The 21,131-nt window shown below is 40.1% G+C and overlaps 1 protein-coding gene across 1 annotated transcript; it reads left to right on the plus strand.

The window, feature by feature from the left end:
- Positions 1 to 43: 43 nt before the first annotated feature.
- Positions 44 to 21,072, plus strand: SEC24A (SEC24 homolog A, COPII coat complex component). The gene is made up of 23 exons (XM_030229179.2): positions 44 to 295; positions 4,953 to 5,474; positions 6,861 to 7,019; positions 8,726 to 8,803; positions 9,122 to 9,288; positions 9,848 to 10,020; positions 10,995 to 11,097; positions 11,880 to 12,006; positions 12,373 to 12,482; positions 12,863 to 12,975; positions 13,623 to 13,741; positions 14,381 to 14,436; positions 14,737 to 14,943; positions 15,243 to 15,363; positions 15,910 to 16,068; positions 16,567 to 16,740; positions 16,825 to 16,935; positions 17,308 to 17,483; positions 18,456 to 18,593; positions 19,266 to 19,370; positions 19,510 to 19,602; positions 20,108 to 20,211; positions 20,609 to 21,072. The coding sequence occupies exons 1-23, from the start codon at positions 247 to 249 to the stop codon at positions 20,721 to 20,723; spliced, it is 3,279 nt and encodes a 1,092-aa protein (XP_030085039.1). The 5' UTR covers positions 44 to 246; the 3' UTR covers positions 20,724 to 21,072.
- The last annotated feature ends 59 nt before the right edge of the window (positions 21,073 to 21,131 follow it).

A 21,131-nucleotide genomic window follows, 5' to 3' on the forward strand; every position in this document is an offset into this window, starting at 1 on the left:
CGCCCCGGTTCGGTGTGACTCGATTGGGTTCGACTGGGTTCGGTTCGTCTTGGCTCGGCTCCGCCCCTCCGCGTGCCCGCCCAGCCCCGCCTCCGGCCCCGCCCCCTTAAGCCGCAGCGCCGCTCCCGGAAGTGCCACGTGTCCGCAGTGCGGCTGCGCGCGCCGCCCGGCAGTTCCGGTGGGTCCGTCCCCCCCGCCCGGGCCGGCGCCGCCACACGGGCGGCACCGAGCGCACCCGGCCGAGCCATGGCCCAGCCCGCCGGGGCCCCCGCCGGCCAGCAGCCCTACAGTAACGGTGAGTGCGGGGCAGGCTCGCGGGGCTCGGCGCGGGATAGGGCCTGGCGGGGACGGCTCCCGCCCCGGGGCGCTTCCCCCGGGCCCAGGCCGCCCTTCGCCCCGGGGCAGCGGGGGCCGGGGCCGGTGCCCGCGGGGAGGGGGTTCTGGGGACGGCCCGTTCGCTGCTCGGGTCGCTGGGTCGCACTTGGCTGAGCTCGGTCGTACCCTCCGTGCAGCCCGGGCACCCGCGGCCCGGGGCGAAGCGCCGCTGAGCTGGGGCGGAGAGCAGGACCCGAGCGACAGCGGTCCTGCTCCTGCCGCGACCCCGGGAGCGGCCTGGGCCGCTGGGAGCGGGGGCGAGGTGCTGTCAGACCGGGCCCTGCCGCAAGTGTCACTGAGGGAAGCACAGAGCGGCTCATCAGGCAAAATAAATCTTCATTCTGATTTATTTTAATGTCAGAAGTATCCCAGAGTACATCTGTCTGTCGGTATGAACGACAGCGTCTTGTAGGGAGCCCGTATCTGTGCTGCACGCACGGCTCGAGCTGGCCCGGACCGTCCCTTAGCCCGGGTGGGTCCCTGTCGGTGACACGGGTGACACAGCCGAGGTTTGACCCTTTGGAACGGGGCTGTACATGTGGCACTGTGGTTATCGCTGAGCTCAGCCTGCGGCGCTGCGGGGCTTTCTTATCTTGTCATTCCCGTAAAGCCGACATTATCTGGTTCTGTGTGCTGTGAACTGGGAAAGTCTTGATTACTTTCTTCCCCTCAAAATGTGTTTCTTTACAACGAGATATTGGAAGGTGAAACTGAGCTTACTAGCCAGTGTTTTAATATAGGAATAAAAATTCAGGGCCAGCCTTGTCTCTGTGTCTGTTTTCGTTGCATGTGTGCAAATCTGTGCTGATGGAAGTGTCTCCTGATTTCACATACACATCCTCTGCACTTGCTGCCTTAATTATACACTTGTGTGTTTCAGTAGCTGTGCTGCATCATAAGCAGTTCAGTTAAAATGAGATCTTTTGATTTTTCTTCCCCCTCCTGCACAGTGTGTTTATTGCTTTTCTTGAAAGTCATCAGCAAAACGACAATTTGCAATTAACTGTGTTGGTGCTTCTAGGGTCAAGGGAGTGGGAAGAGTATGAATATAATGTGGAAAGAGAGGCTCTGTCCTGGAGAGCTTATGGTCTGAGCAGAGAGTGTACAAAGGGAATGTTAGCTAATGGAGTAACTGAGTGGGGTGATTTACAGACTGGCATTGCTTTATGTTTGCTCATTTCCCTAGTGTCAGATTAAGCACATAATGGAAGTTATGGAGAGGCAGCCGAGAAAGAGGAATTTCAGGCTATTCAGCTGTCAGGTGTATGAAAAATAAAGAACTGAAATGTAGAGTTATGCAAATTAAACAGTTGTTACGGTATGTTAGAGATAAAGTTTGGGTTGCTGGCCTTTCAAATAAATCAAATTGTTCAAGCATGGTCTGTTCATAGCGTTGTTTAAAATGTATGTTCAGAGGATGCTGTGATCCTTGACCTTCATACTGACACCAGAGCTTTATAAAACAGTTTTGGGGTACTGAGTGCTGTAGTGGTGCTTACAGTGGTCTGTGACGAAAGAAAACCATCAGCAGGATGATAAATTGTTCTACAGCTGTCAGCCCTGCCTTGCAACTTGTTGCTTGCTGAAGTGTTTGCAGGTAACTCCCTGAGCTTGCAGGTCCACTAAGGCAGTAAATTGTCACAGCAGCACCGTGTACTGCCCGGGAAATTGTTTAGCAGAGAGCTTTGGGTTGCTTAGCAACAACCTTCCTCTCCTTCATTTCTGTTTGTCTTTTAATAGGACCAGTATTCTGTACTTTAATTGCAGGTGTCCAATATGCTTTCCAGTTGATAGATCTGAAGTTCAAGCAGGAAGGAGAAACAATTCTTTTAGAATGTTTTTCTCTTCTCATGTGAATACCTTAGCATGGTACTTTGATGTCATGAGGTTCTTTAGGAGCTGTTGGGTTTGGAATCCAATGGGTCAGAGTCAAATGAAGTGGACACTGGTGGTGACTTGATTCCACATCATCTGTTGGGATGTAACTTTTCAGAGTGTTTATCTTTGCATCTCCCTGGAGCTTGGAGAACTTGTGGCTGGCAAAAGTGATGTGCTGAGTAACTGGAGTAGGGGACTGTGAAATTCTCTGTGACAGAAAATACAACTTGGATCCTAGCAGTCCACATTAGTACTTTGACCATTTTATAAAACCACCAAGTGACCTTCATACATATTCTGTGCTATTCCTGATCTCTCAGAAACTTTAAATGGCCTTGTATTGTTGCAGAGGAGACTTTTGCTATTAAATAGGTGGCCTTTCTTTTATTACTGATTCACTTCTGTGGTCTCCAAGTGTTGGCTGTGTTGCTGCTGTGCAGATGAAGTAGCTCTTCAGTCCACACAGAATTCCTTGTTTATTTCTGGCTTCACAGAAAACCAGCAGCATTTGGGGAAAGCTGGACAGCCTAGATACTCCTTGAGGGGTCTCAGTGAAGAGGTCAGATCAGGATGGGTATCTGGCTGCAACCAAGCAGTCTGAAAAGTTTTGTGCACTGTGAAACTCTTTGTAAAGGGATTTTGTCCCTCAGTGCTATTTCTATAGCTTTTTTTGGCAGCTTAGTGCAGACTAGTCTTGGAAACATGAACTATTACATGAGGATGTCAAGATTTTTCATTGTACTTCTGACTTTAATAATAAAAATTGAAGTTGGAACATTTATATATTTGCATAAAGTGCCATAGAAAATATGAAGTAGGTCAGTTTTTGATAACACCTCACTTCCACTGTTTTATCCTCAAGCAGAGAAAACAGTGCCTAAGAGAGCAATCCAAATACTCTGATTTCTGCCTGGGATAGAGTCATGCCCTAAAGTGAAAAAATCAAGATATTAAATCAATTTGTAATTGTTTTGTATTTTTCCTACATTTTTTAGTGATGATGTTATATCAGTGTTTGTGTGGATGCAGTCGGAAGGTTTGATAAGAATTCATAATTTTTAAATTAGCAAGTTTAATTGCCAGTAGGGTTTGTAAATCAGTTGTTGGAAATCCATCTGATACACTGCAGGGTAGTTTTTGAAGGCTATTCATAACTGTAAGCATTTTCATCTTGGTGTGCTTTTTCTTTAAATACTCTTGATTTTAGAGAATTATTAATTGCAAATATCTATGAGCAGCATTGTAAGGACAGTAGGGTATAACTGGATTTCCTAACTGAACGATAAATTGCAGGTTGAAATTAATGGTTGGAGAATAATATGGTGTGTACCTTTTATGCACAAAGAAGAGGCAATGAGGATGAGATCACTGGCCTGTAGTAGTCATATGGACCTGTGCAATATTCGGTGAATTAACAGCTGTGTGTGATCCAGAGCCTAAGGTTTTCTAGAATGATCAGTGCAGTGTTTGTCCTAACTAAGAATTTCAATGTATTCTGCATTTAGCTTAATTTATCGTCAGAAATGTGTGAGCTACTTTAACTTGGAAATGTGAACTTGCTCGCCTTTCAGAATTCAACCATTACATTCTACTAGGAAACCAGCCATCTTTTTTTTTTTAATGTGTAACTCTGTGTGTGGAATATCTCCAGTATTTAAGCTGTGTTTTTAGGGGATGAGGAGAGCCACAATGTGACTCACTGAACCGAATGATACAACACTGGAAAGTGTTTTGGTAGTTGTGAAGGAGTCATAGCTGGCTGTGGCCTGCAGCATCTAGTGTGTTCTGCTCAGAAGGATTTCACTTGAAAATTGATAGTCTCTCTTCAGCATGTCTATTTTGTGTCAATGATATGAACAATCTGTAGTAGTACCTTTCTTGATGGAGCTGTTATTGCACTGGAAATCCCATGGGATTCTGTCAGCCTGTTCCTCTGTAAAGCAGAAATCTGATGATGTTCTTGACCATTTTGTTTACTCTTTGGAGAGTTATTAATCTTTTTTTTTCAATTTTTTTTTTCCTTCAAATGAGTAAAACTTACTTCATGTATACCAACTAACATATGCATAAAGAGCATCATCAACCTGTCAAGTTTTTTTTCCTGACTGATGAATTATTTTATGATGAACCTACCCTTCATTCCGTGTTGGTGACCAGCTGGCCACTCACATGAGTCCTATGTGTACTAATAGTTCTCATACTAAAATTAACTGCAGAAACTTTCATAGATTAACTCAGTCACTTGAGAAGTGGCGTGGTGACCTATGCTGGCACTTGGCTGGCAGTGTCATTGTGGTAAGCTGACGTGCAGGTTGGTGTCAGCCATCGTGTGAAATGGAGTTCTTATGCAATGGATCTTCCACTTTCGGTCTGCTCGTGTGTGCTACTGCCAGTGCTGTGGGACTGTGCTCCTCTGTGGGCAGCTTGCTTTTGGGGCTTTCTGAGGACTGGATGGGTTCCTGTGTGAGTTTCAATCCAGGAGCATTGATAGCACTGGAATGCTTAGTGGTTTCAAGGTTACTGTAAAACAAAACAAAGATGTTCCTTGCAGTACTTCTGTCACACCTAGTGGTTTGAATTAAAAATGGCTTGGAGACTAATAAAATCCTAAGGAAAGTCATTCACAGGAACACCTTTTATTTTCAGAAGGGATACACAACACTGACTTCCTAAAGAGTGTAGTTTTTTTTTCATTCCAGGCCCTGTTCAAAATCAGCTGATGCATTCCCCAGATGGCCAGGGATACAGCCCTGCAGTTCCAGGATCGTACTCCCATCAGATGCCAGCAAAGGTTCCTCCACATCAGTCTTCTGGACAGTACAGCTATAGTGGCTCTCAGAATGTTTCTCAATTAAACAACTTCCAAGGACCTGGCCAGACTCTCAATAGACCACCAGTGGCAGCTTTCTCTGGGTCACCAGTACAACAGCCAGGTCCTGCTGCACAAGTGCTGCCGCCTGCATTACAGAACTCAGCTGCTGTATCAGGTGCTGGGAGCTTTCCTCCTGGAGCCAGCCCACCGGTGCTTTCAAACTGGCAGTACAGCCAGACTCCTGTGAGTCAGCCACTTGGGGCTCAAACAAGCCATTTGGCTCATGTGCCTGGGACAGGGTCAGCTCAGCCACCATCATCATTACCAGGAAGTACAAATCCTGCAGGGAGTTATCAATATGCTGCTTCTCCAGGAGCTCCTCCACTGCAGAACAGCTACATGAAGCCAGGTAATAAAACTTTGTGATATTCTACCAATGGGTGTTTTTCAATGACCTTTTAACATAATGAGTAAAGAACTGACTCTGCAGTGACATTTTGCTTGTGGGAGATTGTTAAAGCAGATACACTCATCAGAAATACCTGGATGCTTTCTTTGGGTTAGAAATGAAAGTTCTGTGCCCAGGGTGGGTGTTTCAGCTGGCTGGAGCAGGTAATTCCTGAATGGTGTTCCATTGTTTTGGGATGCTGTGTGTGGATGATGCTGTTTCTGTGATCTAAACCATTTCCTGGGGTAACTGTTGAAGCATTAGTATGTTTTAGTCCAGGACTTCGCCATTGAAAACTTGCTCTATTTAGTGAGCATGGTCAGTAACCACTTGATTCAGGTAATTTTCTGAAGTGCCTGTCAGGATGATACAAATAACTGGAGCACAGTCTGGAAACTGAAAAGCATTCTGTGCTGTTGAAATAGAGGTCAGTTCAGTGGAAAGCTTCCTTCCCCCAAGCTTGTAATTTTCACATTTAATGATAATTGTCAGTCTTCAGAAAGTTCTCTTAAAGTAGGAGACTTTGCTCCTACTCCTTTACTGCTGGTATATGCAATGATAAAAGCTTTTCTAATACAAAATAGCTCTATTGTGCAAGTTGTGATTATTATGGAAACACAGTTAATACTCACGTTTCTCTTTGCCAAACTGCTGTATGTTGTTAGTTTTTTTCCTCACTAAGCACACAAACAGGACTTATGTACAGAAATATTTTCCATGTAAAAGCAAATAATTTTTCTTGTTAAGCACTTTTAGCCTCATTAGAGATTTTTATTGATGCTGGTTTTTTTGTTATATGCCTGTCTGATTTTCTTATGCTGTTCAAAATGTCTTAAGCTTGCAGAATTTATTAAACTGTTTCTGCAACTTAATTGGAATAAACAGTTAATAGCTTGGAATTAGTGAGGAAAATGCAGAGAAACTTTGGAAAGTGGCATATGAAATGAGAGGAAGTGTTTGGAATAAGTAATTCTTATATCCATTCAATCCTCCTGAGCCATTTCTCTGGTGTTTTTTTTTTTTGTATAACAATGATCACTTTAATTAAACTTATTTGGTGATCATTCCAGACTTGGTTATAGAGTTGGGATATTTTTTTGTACATCTTGAAGTTCTTGCCAACAATGGCAACAAAAAGCTGAAAGAGATCAGTAAATGCAGGAACCCAGAATAAGAAATGAACTTGAAGTTGAGACCTCTACCCACATGTTAGGATTTATGTATCTCATGCTGTTCATCCTCTGAATAACAAGAATATTTAGAATTCAATCTGTTCATTCTTGTAACAAAACTTTTGTGATTTTTTCAGCTGGGTTAAACTCCTCCTAAAAGTTCATTTCTTTATAGGATCTGCACCTCCGCCTGTGACTCAGCCTTTAACTCCCCTCCACCCTCCAAGGCCACCTTTAGGACCTCCACCAGTTGGTGGTCCCCCTAGGCCACCAGCAGCAGTAGCAGGACCACCTAGTGCACAGTCTGTGCTAAAACCAGCTGTAAACCAAGAAGGTAAGAAACAATTTGCTCTTTATGTTGAATTCAAACACTGCAACTTGCTATAATATGCAACCTTTAAAGTTGAGCACATTGTTCTATTAGAAACTCAAATTGTAAAATTGATACTAATACAACTAATAATTTAATCTGAAAAGAGTAGGTAAGGACCTGAAAAGAAGAAAAAGTCTTGTAAACAGACATTATAAAATTTAAGAAATTATCAGTTGAAAATAGATTTCCAAGTGCTGTTTTACATGGCCCTGTCTGCTGTAGTTGGCATCACTTTTCTCCTTTTGTGTGTTGTAAAGTGATAGGGATCTCATTTCTCTGCATCTCTGACTACTGTTAGGACAGAAGTCCATGTATGACTCCCTGTATTGTTCATTCTACAAGGAGAGATAAAATGTGGACCTTGCAATTCCTTGCTATTTATGTAGCTGTACCTTATTCTCTGTGTGAAATCACTGAAATACACGTCTTGCATTTGTTAGCTTGCTGAAGGAAGTTACTAGAGGCTGTGAAGTGTCAGCTTTTGAAGACAGCCACCTGACTTAGTGTCTCCTGTGGGCTCTGCACAAATATGCCATTGTTTAAGAACTCCTCAGGGCTCTGTATCAGACAGACTCCAGTTGTTTGGCATTTAGTGCCCATACTAGATGGGGCCATGTGTGAGTTGGCAGCTTTATTTTTATAAACACAGTTCTGTCAAAGCTGTTGGTTCCTTGTATGTTCAGATTGACAGTTTCTCATGTGTGGTAGCTCTGTGAGCACAAGAATAGTATATTCAGATTTAACTTTGTTTGGAATGTATTAAATGCATTAGAAACAGCTTTTGCTTAGAAAATATTTTCTTCATTGTGAAAAGAAACATTTCCAGAGCCCTGGAGAGATAAAAATGTTTAGTCTATGAAACAGGTTGATTGCTGCTAGGAATATTCAGTGTGTAATGAAAGTTCCTTTTTTTGGGTCATCTTAGGAGATTTTAATAAAAAATGGTAATAAAAATAGAGTACCTACTTGTCCTTAGCAATATATAGTTGTGTTAGTATATTTAGACATAGTTGGCTTACCAAAAACTGTCCTTTGGGAGCACTCCCTTAGTCTCAAGGTTTTTCCTATCTTAGATTGAATTTCTATCTTGACTGGTGTGTGACTATGTCAGAGCTGTTGCTGTTTGGTGAGCAGTAGTGATCTAAATGTGTAAGTGTAGGGAATTTGGTGTTTCTATGAATTATCAGAGGAAAAAAATCTTCAGGGTTAAGCTGAAGGTTACTAAGGAAATCTAAGCTACACTTCGCTTAGAAAGCTACAGCTAGCCTAAAGAGACTTCCTCTGCTGAGGAGGGAGCATCCCCTGATCCTTTGCTGCATGTTGACTTGGAAGCTATGGCAAATCCCTGATTGGAAGGAGTCATAAAAGTTTATTCAACCAGAAGTGTAGGGACTTTCATTTTCCTTAAAAAAAAAAAAAGAAAAAAAAGAAAAAAAAAGTGATGTTTTATGAATGTCCTTTGTTGAGGTCACATCTGCAAGGGACGTGTGTGTGAGAAAGAGGACAAAGTATATTTAATTCAGTTTCATCCTGGGTCAAAACCAAAGTAGATTCAAACTATGCTTATCTTAATATTCATCCAGCAAGTAGGATATTTTTTGCAGTTACCTCATTAAGACTTCTTCATAACTTGTGCAAATTTTTCCTGTGGTTGTTTTTCTTTAAAGGTGATGCCAGATCTGCTGCCAGTGATGGGTCTGTAGTGCAAAACAGCTATGATGCAATTGAAGGTGGTGGCCTCATGGGTAAGGCTTTGGGAGTAAAAACAGTTGTTATTATTATGGAACTTTTAAGAGTCTGGGAAAGATAGAAGTTTAAGCATTTATGTACAAACATATGTACTTGGTTCAATGCCTGTCTTGAAGCTAAATGTGAAATTTGAAGCATTGACAATTAGCATGTGTTTGCCTGTGATTTGTAAAGTAGGTGAGAGCCCTTTGCAAAGTTGACAGCAGCTGTATTTTTTAGACTTAGAAACTAAACAGGCAGCTCTCCTGTTGTACTAATGCCTCAAGTAAGATACAGTTCTTCAGCAATTCAGTATCTGTCTACTCTGCTTCCAGCAACTCCACATCATTCTCCTGCAGCCCCAAATCTTAAGATGAATAGAAGTGTTGGGTATTCTTACCCTGCCTTACCTCCAGGCTACCAACATACTTCTCCACCTGGAGCCCCAGGAATGAATGCGTCTGCTTTGCAATATCCAGATGGATCCAAACATTTCCATCAGGTAAAGGTTGTCTGGTTTCTGTCTCAGTACTACCTCTGGTGGGGGTGTGTGGAGAAGGAAAAGTGATGGTTGGTAGGTGTTGTGCATCCTTAGGATGCTGTTTCTTTTGTTCCCTGTTTGGGCACCATTTGTTCAAGAGAACAGACATAGCCTAGAAGCTGTGTGCCAGCTCTTTATGAAGTGTTCCACCCTCAAATCTGTTCAGGATGTGTCTTTTGAAACTTTCAGCTGCTTTTGGCATGTTTCTCTTCTGTGGCTTTGTTATTGTTAGCTGAAGTGTTTGGTTTTTCTTTCCCTGAACTTTCAAAGTGAACTGACCAACACTTTCACCAGCTGAACCTCTGTATTTCAAGAGTTTTATAGGCAATTTATGCTTTTTTCCTTATGTTACATGCATAAGTCAAGTTCATGTGACAACCAGCATTTCCAAATATATTGATACAATGGCAGTTAGTACATGAGCAAAACAAACTGAAAGGGTTATAGATGTGGTTTTAAACAGACTGTGGGTTTCATCCAACTAGTTGGTGCTAATTTGTGAAATTTGATTTGACTCTAGCCTGCCCTGGGCCCTAATCACTTAACTGCATCAATGGCTGGCCTGAGTCTACAGCAGGAAGGGTTAAGACCTGTGAATCTTCTTCAAGAAAGAAATATTCTTCCTACCACCCTTTTGAAGGCTCCTGTCCCCAACCTGCATGAAGACATCCAGAAGCTCAACTGCAATCCTGAGTAAGATTTTGCATTTGTTATAAGATATCAGAATTGATAGAAATATAAATTCCTGCTTATAAACATAATTTCACAAAATATTTTCTTAATTTTATGAGTAGAAAATATTAAAAATGGCTTTACTGTTACAATGAAGGCAGTAAGTGGGTTTAACTTTGAAGAGGGGAAAATGATCTTTGTAGAAAGTATGAGGAAAAATTAGTTAACAAGGCAGCTATAGATAGGTACAGTATAAAAGTTTTATGCCTGGCAGTGAGTATGGATGAGAAGATATAAAATAGCAGTTTATTCAGTCAGGTGAGGTACATCAAAAAGATCGTGCCTGAAGAAACATGGGTGACCTCTGTATTGAAAAGAAACCATTTAAAACAATGGAGTAAATGAAATTTCAAACAAGAGACTGGCAGTTGGTTAATCAGTCATTCTCTCTGAGGAGACCAACCAAACTGTGACTAGCCAGGGACTTCTGCTTTGCAAATATTTTCGTCGTAGACAAAGGAAATAACAGCGCCTTTGTGACGTTCATGCAAACAAGCTGGACAGGATTTGCAAAACTGCCACATGCATCTGCACCTTGTAGAAGCTGCTGAGTGCTCAAGACTCAGAAAATGATTGTGGGATTGTTTATAGATACTATGTTTTTAAAACCACCTTTTAAACATTGCTGGTTCTGATTTATTCCAAAATAACATTTAGTATATAAAGATTTGGTGCAACTTTGAATATTGCTAGGCTTAACTTTGAATTGAGTGACTAAAATGACACTGAGTTCTGTGTAAAGAGCATTTGTATAAAATAAGAACTCAAAGTATGTATTGTGAGTCTAGCTCAGAAGCAAAATTATTTGACAGAGATAGAGATCTTTCATCTGGAAACAGAAATCCACCATTAACAGCTCTAGAAAAATATACTGTACTGCTGAAATCATAATTTATTTGAAAGCCTCTGAAAATAACCCTTTGTCATCCATGTAGGTTGTTCCGCTGTACCCTGACTAACATTCCTCAAACTCAGGCCTTATTGAATAAAGCCAAACTTCCTTTGGGGCTCCTGCTTCATCCTTTCAAAGACTTATCGGTATGAGAATGTTCAAAACTTTACATGCTGAATTATCAACTATGCCTTTACTAGAGTCCAGACAATGGACAATGAACTATAAAACAAGGGCAGGTATCTTGACCCTAGAAGAATTACCATAGTAACTGACATTTCCTTATTCCATACAGATTGCTGTAATTTTTCTCAGTTATTTTTCCCTACCATATTTAAACCTTCAGGTCTCACTTCTTAATAAAAAAGCAAAGCCTCCCAGACCTCAAAAAACCAAAAGCTTAAAGGCAGTACAGAATTTGGACTGTGATAGAAGACAACACCTAAATTCGAGGTTGTCACATATCAGTTGTAGTTATTAATTTCAAGCCTTGTACTAATTCTAAACTCAAGCCTTGACAAAGTTGAAGGGATGTGGATGTCATGAAAAAGCCAGAAGACTTTAAATTTAGCAGTGTCTTTCTTAAACATTGGGGTTTTTTCTCACTTTAATTGATTTTTCAAAGATGTGGGCTTTTTTTCTCCCCTGCTTTTTGATCTGTATTGGGTTCAGGACTTGATCTTAAACCATCAGCGTAAAATTCAAGAATTTAGAGCCCTGGAAAGGGAATCCACACAGTCAAATATGTAAGAGTTCAGTTCCTACCTGCCTTACTAAGGAATTGCAGTGGTAATGTGAGGATTCAGAAGTACTCCTTTCAACAAGGATGCTTTGCCTCACTAGGCAGCACAGTGTGGGTGGTGGTGTTACCACAGATGAGCAGCTGCAAGGTGAGGATGCTTTAGAACAGGAAGCTTTTCTTTTCCAGCAATTGCCAGTGGTCACTTCCAGTATTATTGTGAGATGCCGTTCCTGCCGGACATACATCAACCCTTTTGTCAGCTTCCTAGACCAGAGGAGGTGGAAATGCAATTTGTGCTATAGAGTCAATGATGGTAAGTTGTAGCTGTGCTTGAAAGTGCTGCAATTAACCTTTCCCAGTTAACTTTGCAGCACCTTAAGTGCTGCAATTACCCTTGGCCTTTGAGACTGGAGTGTTGTTGGCCACATCAGTAGGGGGATTGTTGTCAGTCATGCTGGGAGTCATGAGAAATGTTTCCCAGTGACAGTGGTGTCCCTAAAGAAACATGATGAGCCCAAGTAGTCCCTCACAGTACTCTTGCACAAGTGTAAGAACTCCACTGCTTGGTGTAGTTCTCCATGTGTTGCCCAACAGCCACAAAAGAGTTGATATACTTGTTTTAAAATGCAGCACAGCCAATACTAGTGTGAAATACTAATATATAAACTTGTCTGCATAGTTCCTGAAGAATTCCTGTATAATCCTGTGACAAGAGTTTATGGAGAACCTCATAAAAGACCTGAAGTCCAGAATGCTACTATCGAGTTTATGGCTCCATCTGAATACATGGTAAGGCTTTATTTACTTTTATTTATTCTCTCCCTTTGTTCTATTCAGAGGGAAGTCAGAGAAAGCTTTGTTTCAGAAGATGCTTTCCAGTTCAGTAGAAAAGTTGTTGCCTTAAGGAGTGTATATGAGAACTCATGGGGAGGACCTCTGAGAGTTCACTTCTAAACATTTATGATGTCAAAATTGTTCTGTGTTTGGAATATGTAGGTATCTTTGGAAGAAAACAAGAATTCTGGTATTACCAAATAAGAGGCAAATTCATCCAGAAATTTTAGCTGTCAACTGTTTGCTGTTTTAGCAGTTTAAACTTGCAATAGAATGAATAAACTCAAGGTAACAAATGCTGTTTGAAAATGAAAGGTGATCTTTTCTTTGCTCAGCTGCGTCCCCCTCAGCCACCCGTGTACCTCTTTGTGTTTGATGTGTCTCACAATGCAATCGAGACAGGATACTTGAACACAGTCTGCCAGACCTTATTAGACAATCTGGACTCGTAAGTACTTTTTTCTTAAAGTCTCCAATTTTCACTTGTATTAAGAAACTTGTGGTAGACACCAACATGCCAGTCCTTTCTGTGTGGAAGACAATTTTCTAGTGTGGGCAAACAATGGCCAGTGTTGTGTTAAAATATGCCATAAAGCTGTAATCTTTTTCCCATCACAGCTACACCAGTATAAAAGGTAATTTTGAGGCTTGATTTTCAGTCTCTTTCCTATATGCTTCATAAATCCCCAAAAGAATGTAAGCATCATGTTTATCTTTTGAACTGTATTTTTTAAAAGCTGAAATCTAGATTAGTATTTGCTGAAAAGTCATACGTCTAATAAACTTCTCATAAAATGCATACTGTTTGAACTTATATAAACACTAATTAGGATTTTGCAGTTTATTTATTCCATTTCTTCCACTTCTGATTACCCTCTTAAAAGGTTTTCACCTGCTTGTTAGGTGACTCTACCATAAGCTCCTTTTTTGTTGTGGTTTTTGTTCTTTCTAAAATGACTTAGTGAAGCTCTTGGAGTCTAGCTGTTAAACTAACTGCTTGGTAACAACCACAGAGAGATGGAGTGGATGTAAAAAAAAAAAAAGCCTGCAGAAATGAAATTTCATCTTGTTGAACACCATATGTCTCATTTTCAGGCTTCCTGGGAACACTAGAACAAAAATAGGCTTCATAACATTTGACAGCACAATCCATTTCTACAGTCTTCAGGAAGGTCTCTCTCAGCCTCAGATGCTCATAGTTTCAGATATTGAAGGTATGCAAAAATAATTTTTGTGATCAGTACCTATTAGTGACTTCTGCTATGACAGCCTTTAAAAATATATATCTGGTGGGAGTTTCTGGATCACACCATTAGTCTAGTAATGACTTTAGAAGTACCATATGTGTGAGTTTGTTTATGAAGACATCTCCCTGATGTCTGAGCAATGCTGTGGCTGCTCATGACTTCAAACATGAAGACAGCTTTCCTACCTTCTAGTTTAATTTGTACAAATCTCTAGATTCCTCTTGAAATCCCAAACACTGATGCTATAGATATCTTTCTATAGATTTCTTGTGGCTGGTGCTTAGTGCTAGTTCTTCTGCCTTTTGTTTCAAATCACCTTTCACTGGATATTATTGGGCAGGGTAGAATGAACACTGGAAATATTTGCTATGTGATTTTATTTAATAGTCTTGATTATCCTTCAGCCCTGTTAATTGCTGCTCTAACATGGGATTCTAGCCACAGGAATGCTTATGAGAAAAAAAAGAAATCCACATAATTGTGTTTTCATGGGTTAATACACTGATACTGTGTATTTCTTTCCAATAAGTATGATGATTGGCAAATAAAGTCAGGGAAAGATTGATGTGTTTTTAAAAGATAACTCAAATATTTTTTCCCTTTCAGATGTATTTATACCAATGCCAGAAAACTTATTAGTAAATTTGAATGAAAATAAAGAGGTAAGAAGGAAGGACTTTCTTACATAACTAGTGACATTTACACAACTGGGGAAATGTTTGGTAATTTTTTGATTAATGCTCATTAGCACCAACTGTTCAAATGCCAGGTTTGAGGAAAAAAAAAAAAAAGTCTTTTATCTATGTCACTGTGAATTCTTGCCAACCTGAAACAAGACAGTACTTCAATTTTTCTAGGACTTTCTCTTTACTGTTTTAATATTAGAAGTGTTAATACTTGGTTGTGTTCAGCTATTGGGTCCATATAAAGTTTTAGGCCTAATACAGTTTTCTCACTTGTAGCTAATTCAAGATCTGCTGAAGACATTGCCACAGATGTTTACCAAGTCCCTGGAAACTCAGAGTGCTCTGGGGCCTGCATTACAGGCTGCCTTTAAGCTGATGTCCCCCACTGGAGGTAGAGTCACTGTCTTCCAGACACAGCTCCCATCTCTGGGAATGGGAGCACTAAAGTCACGAGAGGAGCCAAACCAAAGAGCAGCAGCGAAGGTTAGGAAAGCAGAAAGGTTGGGAGTATTAACAACTCTGTTCTGTGAACACAGGTGGTTCTGGGATTTCCTCTTCTGCGTTAATTTTGTGCTTGTCTTGCTCCTTTTAAAGTAGCAGAAAAAAAACAAAAGAAAAACCAAGAAATATAAACACAAATTAATGACCTGATTTTTAAAAATAAAATATTTTTAATCAATAATTAAAGAGAATTGATTGTGTCCCTGAAAGCAGGCAATAAATTGTATGAATCAATTTGAATTTCCTTTGTGTTTTGTAATAATACTCCACTGTGTTAACAGGATATCCATCTGACACCATCGACTGATTTTTACAAGAAGTTGGCCTTGGACTGCTCAGGGCAACAGGTTGCAGTGGATTTATTTCTTCTTAGTGGGCAATATTCTGACTTGGCTTCTCTAGGTAGGTCATATAAAGCTCTTTTGGGGCATGTAACTCTTGTATTTCGGGCAAATGCATGGAATCTACATTAATATTTAGTAGATGTCCCTGATTTGGATTAATCCAGTGTCCAAACTTGTCCTTGCTGAGCAGTGACAGTGAATAGAATGTCATCTTTAAGTCCTGATTTAACCTACTTATTTTCATGTTCTCCCTTAGTGAGTCAGGATCCTTGTGCTACTGATACAAGTAGTGGAAATAGTTTCTTCCTTTTTTTATGCCTTTTTAACCATCAGTGTCATTGCTTTAGAGCAAGTTTTATTAGCACTTTAATTTTTTTTTTCTATTTACCCAAACTTTCAAGTGACAGCAATTTCAGGTCAATGGAAAATTCTTTCACAACTGAAATTTATCACATATTGGAATATACAGTTGTAGCTACATCTGTCTCTCTAGGCAGGTCTGTAACTGTGTATTTGAGTGATTTGCAGGTGTGAACAATTTAATACTTTAAAGGCTACAGCAGCAACTGTCTGCACTCTCCAATGTATACTGGTTTTGTTTCAGGTTGTATATCGAGGTATTCTGCAGGGAGTGTCTACTACTACCAATCTTACCATCATAAACACAACCCTGTCCAAGTGGAGAAATTGCAAAAGGAACTGAAGCGATATTTAACTAGGAAAATTGGCTTTGAGGCTGTCATGAGGATAAGATGCACCAAAGGTCTGAATTCACCTTCCTAAATTTTTGTGGGGTGGATAAGAGGGAAGTGGGTGTTTGCTGCTCTTTGGGAATGTTTTCATTGGTATTCTAGCTATTTTTTAACCTCAAATGATTAAAAGGCAAAGATGAGAAAAGTAAAATTCAGTACCAGGGATGAGACAATTTTTTTAAAGACTGTATTTGCAGTGTGTTTTCTGGCATCCAAGTTCCAGTTTATAATGGAAATTTTCCTGAACTATTTCAACAAGGAACTGGTTTTATAATCTAGATACTTTCTACTACTTTGCATTGATTTGCCTTGCTAATTCCCACTTCCTGCTAGGCTTTGTGGATTCTTTGGATGAGCTGTCAGTTTGCAGTATTTGCCTTTTCTGAAGATAATGTATTTTCCTTGAGAGGGAGCATTCCAGTAGAGTCTTATACATTGATGACAGCTCTGTATATGGTGCCTGTACTTCACAGCTATAAAACCCAAACTGATTCATTATTATCTTGTAGGTCTTTCCATTCATACTTTCCATGGGAACTTCTTTGTACGATCTACAGACTTGTTGTCATTGCCCAACGTAAACCCAGATGCAGGATATGCTGTGCAGATGTCGGTGGAAGAGAGTCTTACTGATATGCAGGTTGTTTCTTTTCAGTCAGCTCTCCTGTACACCTCCAGCAAAGGTAAGGTTAGATTGAGCCAACAGTGGCATTTGTAGTGTTGCTTCATAAAACAAGTATGGAGGTTACAGTTGTCTTTCCTTGCAGGTGAAAGGCGAATTCGTGTCCACACTATGTGCTTACCTGTTGTCACAAACCTGAGCGAAGTGTACCTAGGGGCAGACGTGCAGGCCATCACAGGGCTCTTAGCCAATATGGGTGAGTGTGCTGAGAGCTTGTTTGGATATGTGTGGATTGTATCCTTAAAGGTCTAAGCAATAATCCTCTGGATTGGAGAAAAGATTCTCCCTCATCCTAAGAGTGCTTTGGAAGTTGCAATCCTAAGAGAGTTTTGGTTTTAATGCTTGGCTTAGGTGAAGGATCAGTAGAGCTGTGTATAATCACCTGGGCTTAGGCTTAGTCTGGTGCATCATCGTGGGCCCCCAGATTTTTTCTGAAGCACTTCCCCTAGAATGTGGTAAAAGCTTAAGCTGCATCAGCAAATATGATAAAGTGAGAGGAATTAATGTATGTGACTGCATTCCTGCCAAGGGAGGAATCCCTGGTTTGAGCCTTGCACTGTGTTTTCAGCTGTGGACCGCTCCGTTTCCGCCACGCTGAGCGATGCTCGCGATGCCTTGGTCAATGCAGTGATCGATTCTTTAGCTGCTTATCGCTCCTCCGTGCTGAGCATCCAGCAGCCCGGCCTCACTGCTCCCTTCTCGCTGCGCCTCTTCCCACTTTACATACTGGCACTCCTAAAACAGGTAAGAGGGGAGAGGATGATTGTTCGGCAGGTCAGCCGGAAATAAAAGGACAATTCTTCGATGGAGAATGGTTTAGTTCAAAAGCAGGAATTTAGAAGTGTGCGTAAAACCAAAAGTTAAATAAATGTTTTAAGCAATGGAATGGCAAAATAATAAAGACACTGACTAGTGAAGAGAATGTGTCAGGGTACTGATAGTCTATTCTCAGGAATCTCAATTCTGTGTGTCTCTGGAAAAGTAGATCCACACAGCAGTTCAGTGTGGATTAGAAGAGAGCTGAGTGAGGCAGAGAGGGAGTAGGCTGGCTGTTCATGCAACAGGTTTAAAGCATTTCACAGTATTTGCTCAGTGTAAGTATTTTTAAATTTAATTTCCCTGAACTGATACTAGAAGTCATTGAAGTGTTGGACAAAGTGGTTTCTTGGTTCAAAAAGAAGTTTTGGATTCACGCATCTTGGTTAGGAATTAACCAGCATGTTCATTTTGAGCTTTTTCATGTGAAAGGCTTGATAAGCATTTGGTCCAGTCAGGTGGGAGGAGTGAGCTCTACTTTGATTTATAACTTTTTCTTTGGTCCCAACAAGCCAGGACTATCTCTTTCTTGTTAATACAGATCTAAGATTCTGTACATTGAAGCCAATTGTAAACTGCTCCAATATTTATGCTTTTAAATTTCATCAAGTAGCATTTTTGAGGTGTATGTTAATATTTCAGGGTGCTTTCATCTCAGCTGTAAGAAGGACTGATGGTGTCAGGTCGAGGTTAATTCTAAAATCCAGAAATGGGATAGAGACTTGTATGATTTCTATGTGAAACACTGAAGAGAACTATGGAGAAGTAAAATACAATGAGAAAAGACTTAGGGTACATCTTTAAAACTTAAGTTAGAAATAAGCAGTAGGCAATGTGTTTTATCCTGCAACTTTCCTTGCTTTGCTTTAATGGTTAAACTAAATGCCTGATTGTTTGCAGAAAGCATTTCAAACTGGGACAAACACGCGTTTGGATGAACGCATCTTTACCATGTGTCAGGTGAAAAACCAGCCCCTTGTTTACCTCATGCTCATGACACATCCCAGTCTGTACAGAGTTGATACTCTCACAGATGAGGTGAGTCTTGGCCTTGCTACCTAATCTGTTTGATCCCAAAGATCTGTGTGATGTGAAAGTAAATGTGTTAGAAATCTCCCAAGTTTTCCATATTAAAGCTGCACAGCTAAAATGTAATGTTTCATATTCTCCCGCTTGTTGCATTTATGCATTTGTTATTTGGAACTGGATTGATTAATTCTGGAGAGAAGCTGTGCTTTGCTATGGATGGATGGGGAAAGTTTTTTCCTGACTTATTTTACCTTTGCCTTCTCTCATTATCTTGTGCTATAAAATCACATATACATAAAGACATCATCATGTGGTTTTTGTCCCTTTGTAGCTTCCTTTATTTTAGAATATCAAACAGTTTTGAGAACAGAGAATGTTTATGTAAAACCCTGAACAACTTTAGAAATCACATATTTGGTACATAACAAATCAGACATTCTAGTTCTAGAACTAATTAACTAAGATACATTTGATTACATTCACCCTCTCTAAATAAAGCATTAAGATATATTAGTAAATTACTAATTAATAAAGTAAATTATCACTTTGAATATGGCTTGAGCTAAACTGAGAAAAATGGTCCAGCTCCAGTATTCAGTGTAATAGAGCCTCCTCTTATTTAGCATTCTGTTCTGTTTTTTGCATCCAGATGTGAACCACTGTTTTTCATCCTTCTTTTAGGGAGCTCTTAACATAAATGACAGAACTATACCTCAGCCACCCCTTCTCCAGCTGTCAGTGGAGAAGTTGAGTAGGGATGGTGCTTATCTTATGGATGCTGGCTCTGTAAGTTGTGTGGTGGGGGGGATTTAAAAAAGTATCCAAGTTTACTTGGTATGTTCTTTCTGAGAACCCAAAATATGCATGGGACTGTTGAGGTGTGTTTTGGGTTGGATTAATGTTGTTATTGATGGATGTCTTTCAGGTGATGTTTCTGTGGATTGGGAAGAACTGTGGGCAGGGTTTTATCAGCCAAGTCCTTGGGGTTCCAAATTATGGCTCAATACCACTGAATATGGTACGTGCTTGCTCTGCACATCATACATACAGTGCTGCCAGAATATCATTTGCATGAGAATTAAAATACACTAGTCAGATATTAGCCCTCTAGTGGTATAGATCCAGATCCAAGGAGAGAAATTACTGCTGTTACCTCTTGGAGTTTGTTCTCATGAGGACACAGTAGGAAGAGACTGACAATGATTGAGTTTCTCAGACCTGTGGGAGCAGACTAAGAATGCTTGCAAATAGTGAGCACAGTGGGTTAGTGGGAAATCCTTTAGTTTCTGCAACAAAACAGGAATCAATCACACCTCAGTCATCACCATTCTGACAGCTGATTGCTCATTGGAGTTTAGTGCTCTTGACTATTTCAAGCCCTTCAAAGAAGACAAGACTGAAACTATACATCACAAAACATATCTGTCTGGGTTTTCTTTATACCTAATCAGTTGGGCTAGTTGAAGTGTTCCTTTTAGTGTTTTTCTGAAAAATTTGCATTAATGAAACCCTTTGGCTTTTAGACACATCTCCCAGAACTCGAAACGGCAGAATCCATCAGAACACGAACTTTCGTTTCTTGGCTGAGAGAACAGAGACCTTTCTTTCCTATACTATATATAATAAAGTAAGTGGTTTTTAACAGTCTTTTTTGCTTCTTCAGCAGCCTGTTAACAATACATATTTGGATTTCATATACTGAACTTTCTTAATGGCATTCTTAACAATAGTGTGTGCTGTGCCTGACAGATTTGACTACAGATATGACTTATGAGTTGTCTCCAATTAGAATTTCAAAAGACTAAATGTCACAGAAGAATCTTTAGGTAATGTCAGATAAATGAAGTAAATGCTGGTAAGAGCATTTATTAGGATTAATCACTACTAAAGGCTAATTGAGATCCTCTTTTCCTATGTCCTTAAGCTTTTGAAATGTCTTGCCACTTGACCTGTAACTTTATTCATGCACAGTAGCCCATGGCAAATGTTAATTCCACTCAAACACTTTTATTTTTGTTTTTAAGGGATGAGAGTCCATTGAAATCAAGTTTTCTGCAAAATATGATTGAAGACAGAACAGAATCAGCCTTATCATACTATGAATTCCTCCTTCATATACAGCAGCAAGTGAATAAATGAAACACCAGCCTTTGGCTTACTTCTTTAAGGAAAGATTTTGCAGTAAAGAATGATTGTGCTTGTAATATCTTCATTAAATCTGTGGCCTGAGGCAGTTGATGAGAAGTTCTCACTGTGATTTCAACGAACTAAAGCAAATAAAGGACCACATCTGAGAATCAAATGTGCAACTACATAATATTGTACCTTAAAAAAAATCAAACTGTTGGAACTGGTTGAGCACCTTTAATTTGCTGCAAATCGTGTTTTTACTGTAAGTAGTTGCAGCATGAAGTACATTTACAAAGGCAATACTGAAAAGGTGAAATACATTTTGTAAAATAAAGAGTTCTTTGTTGTTCAAAATGTATATTTCTGTAACTTTTTTGTTTTGTTTTGTTTTTCTGTTTGTTTTTTTGTTGTTGTTGC

Source organism: Serinus canaria, chromosome 13 (assembly GCF_022539315.1).
Source record: "Serinus canaria isolate serCan28SL12 chromosome 13, serCan2020, whole genome shotgun sequence".
Classification (NCBI taxonomy): domain Eukaryota; kingdom Metazoa; phylum Chordata; class Aves; order Passeriformes; family Fringillidae; genus Serinus; species Serinus canaria.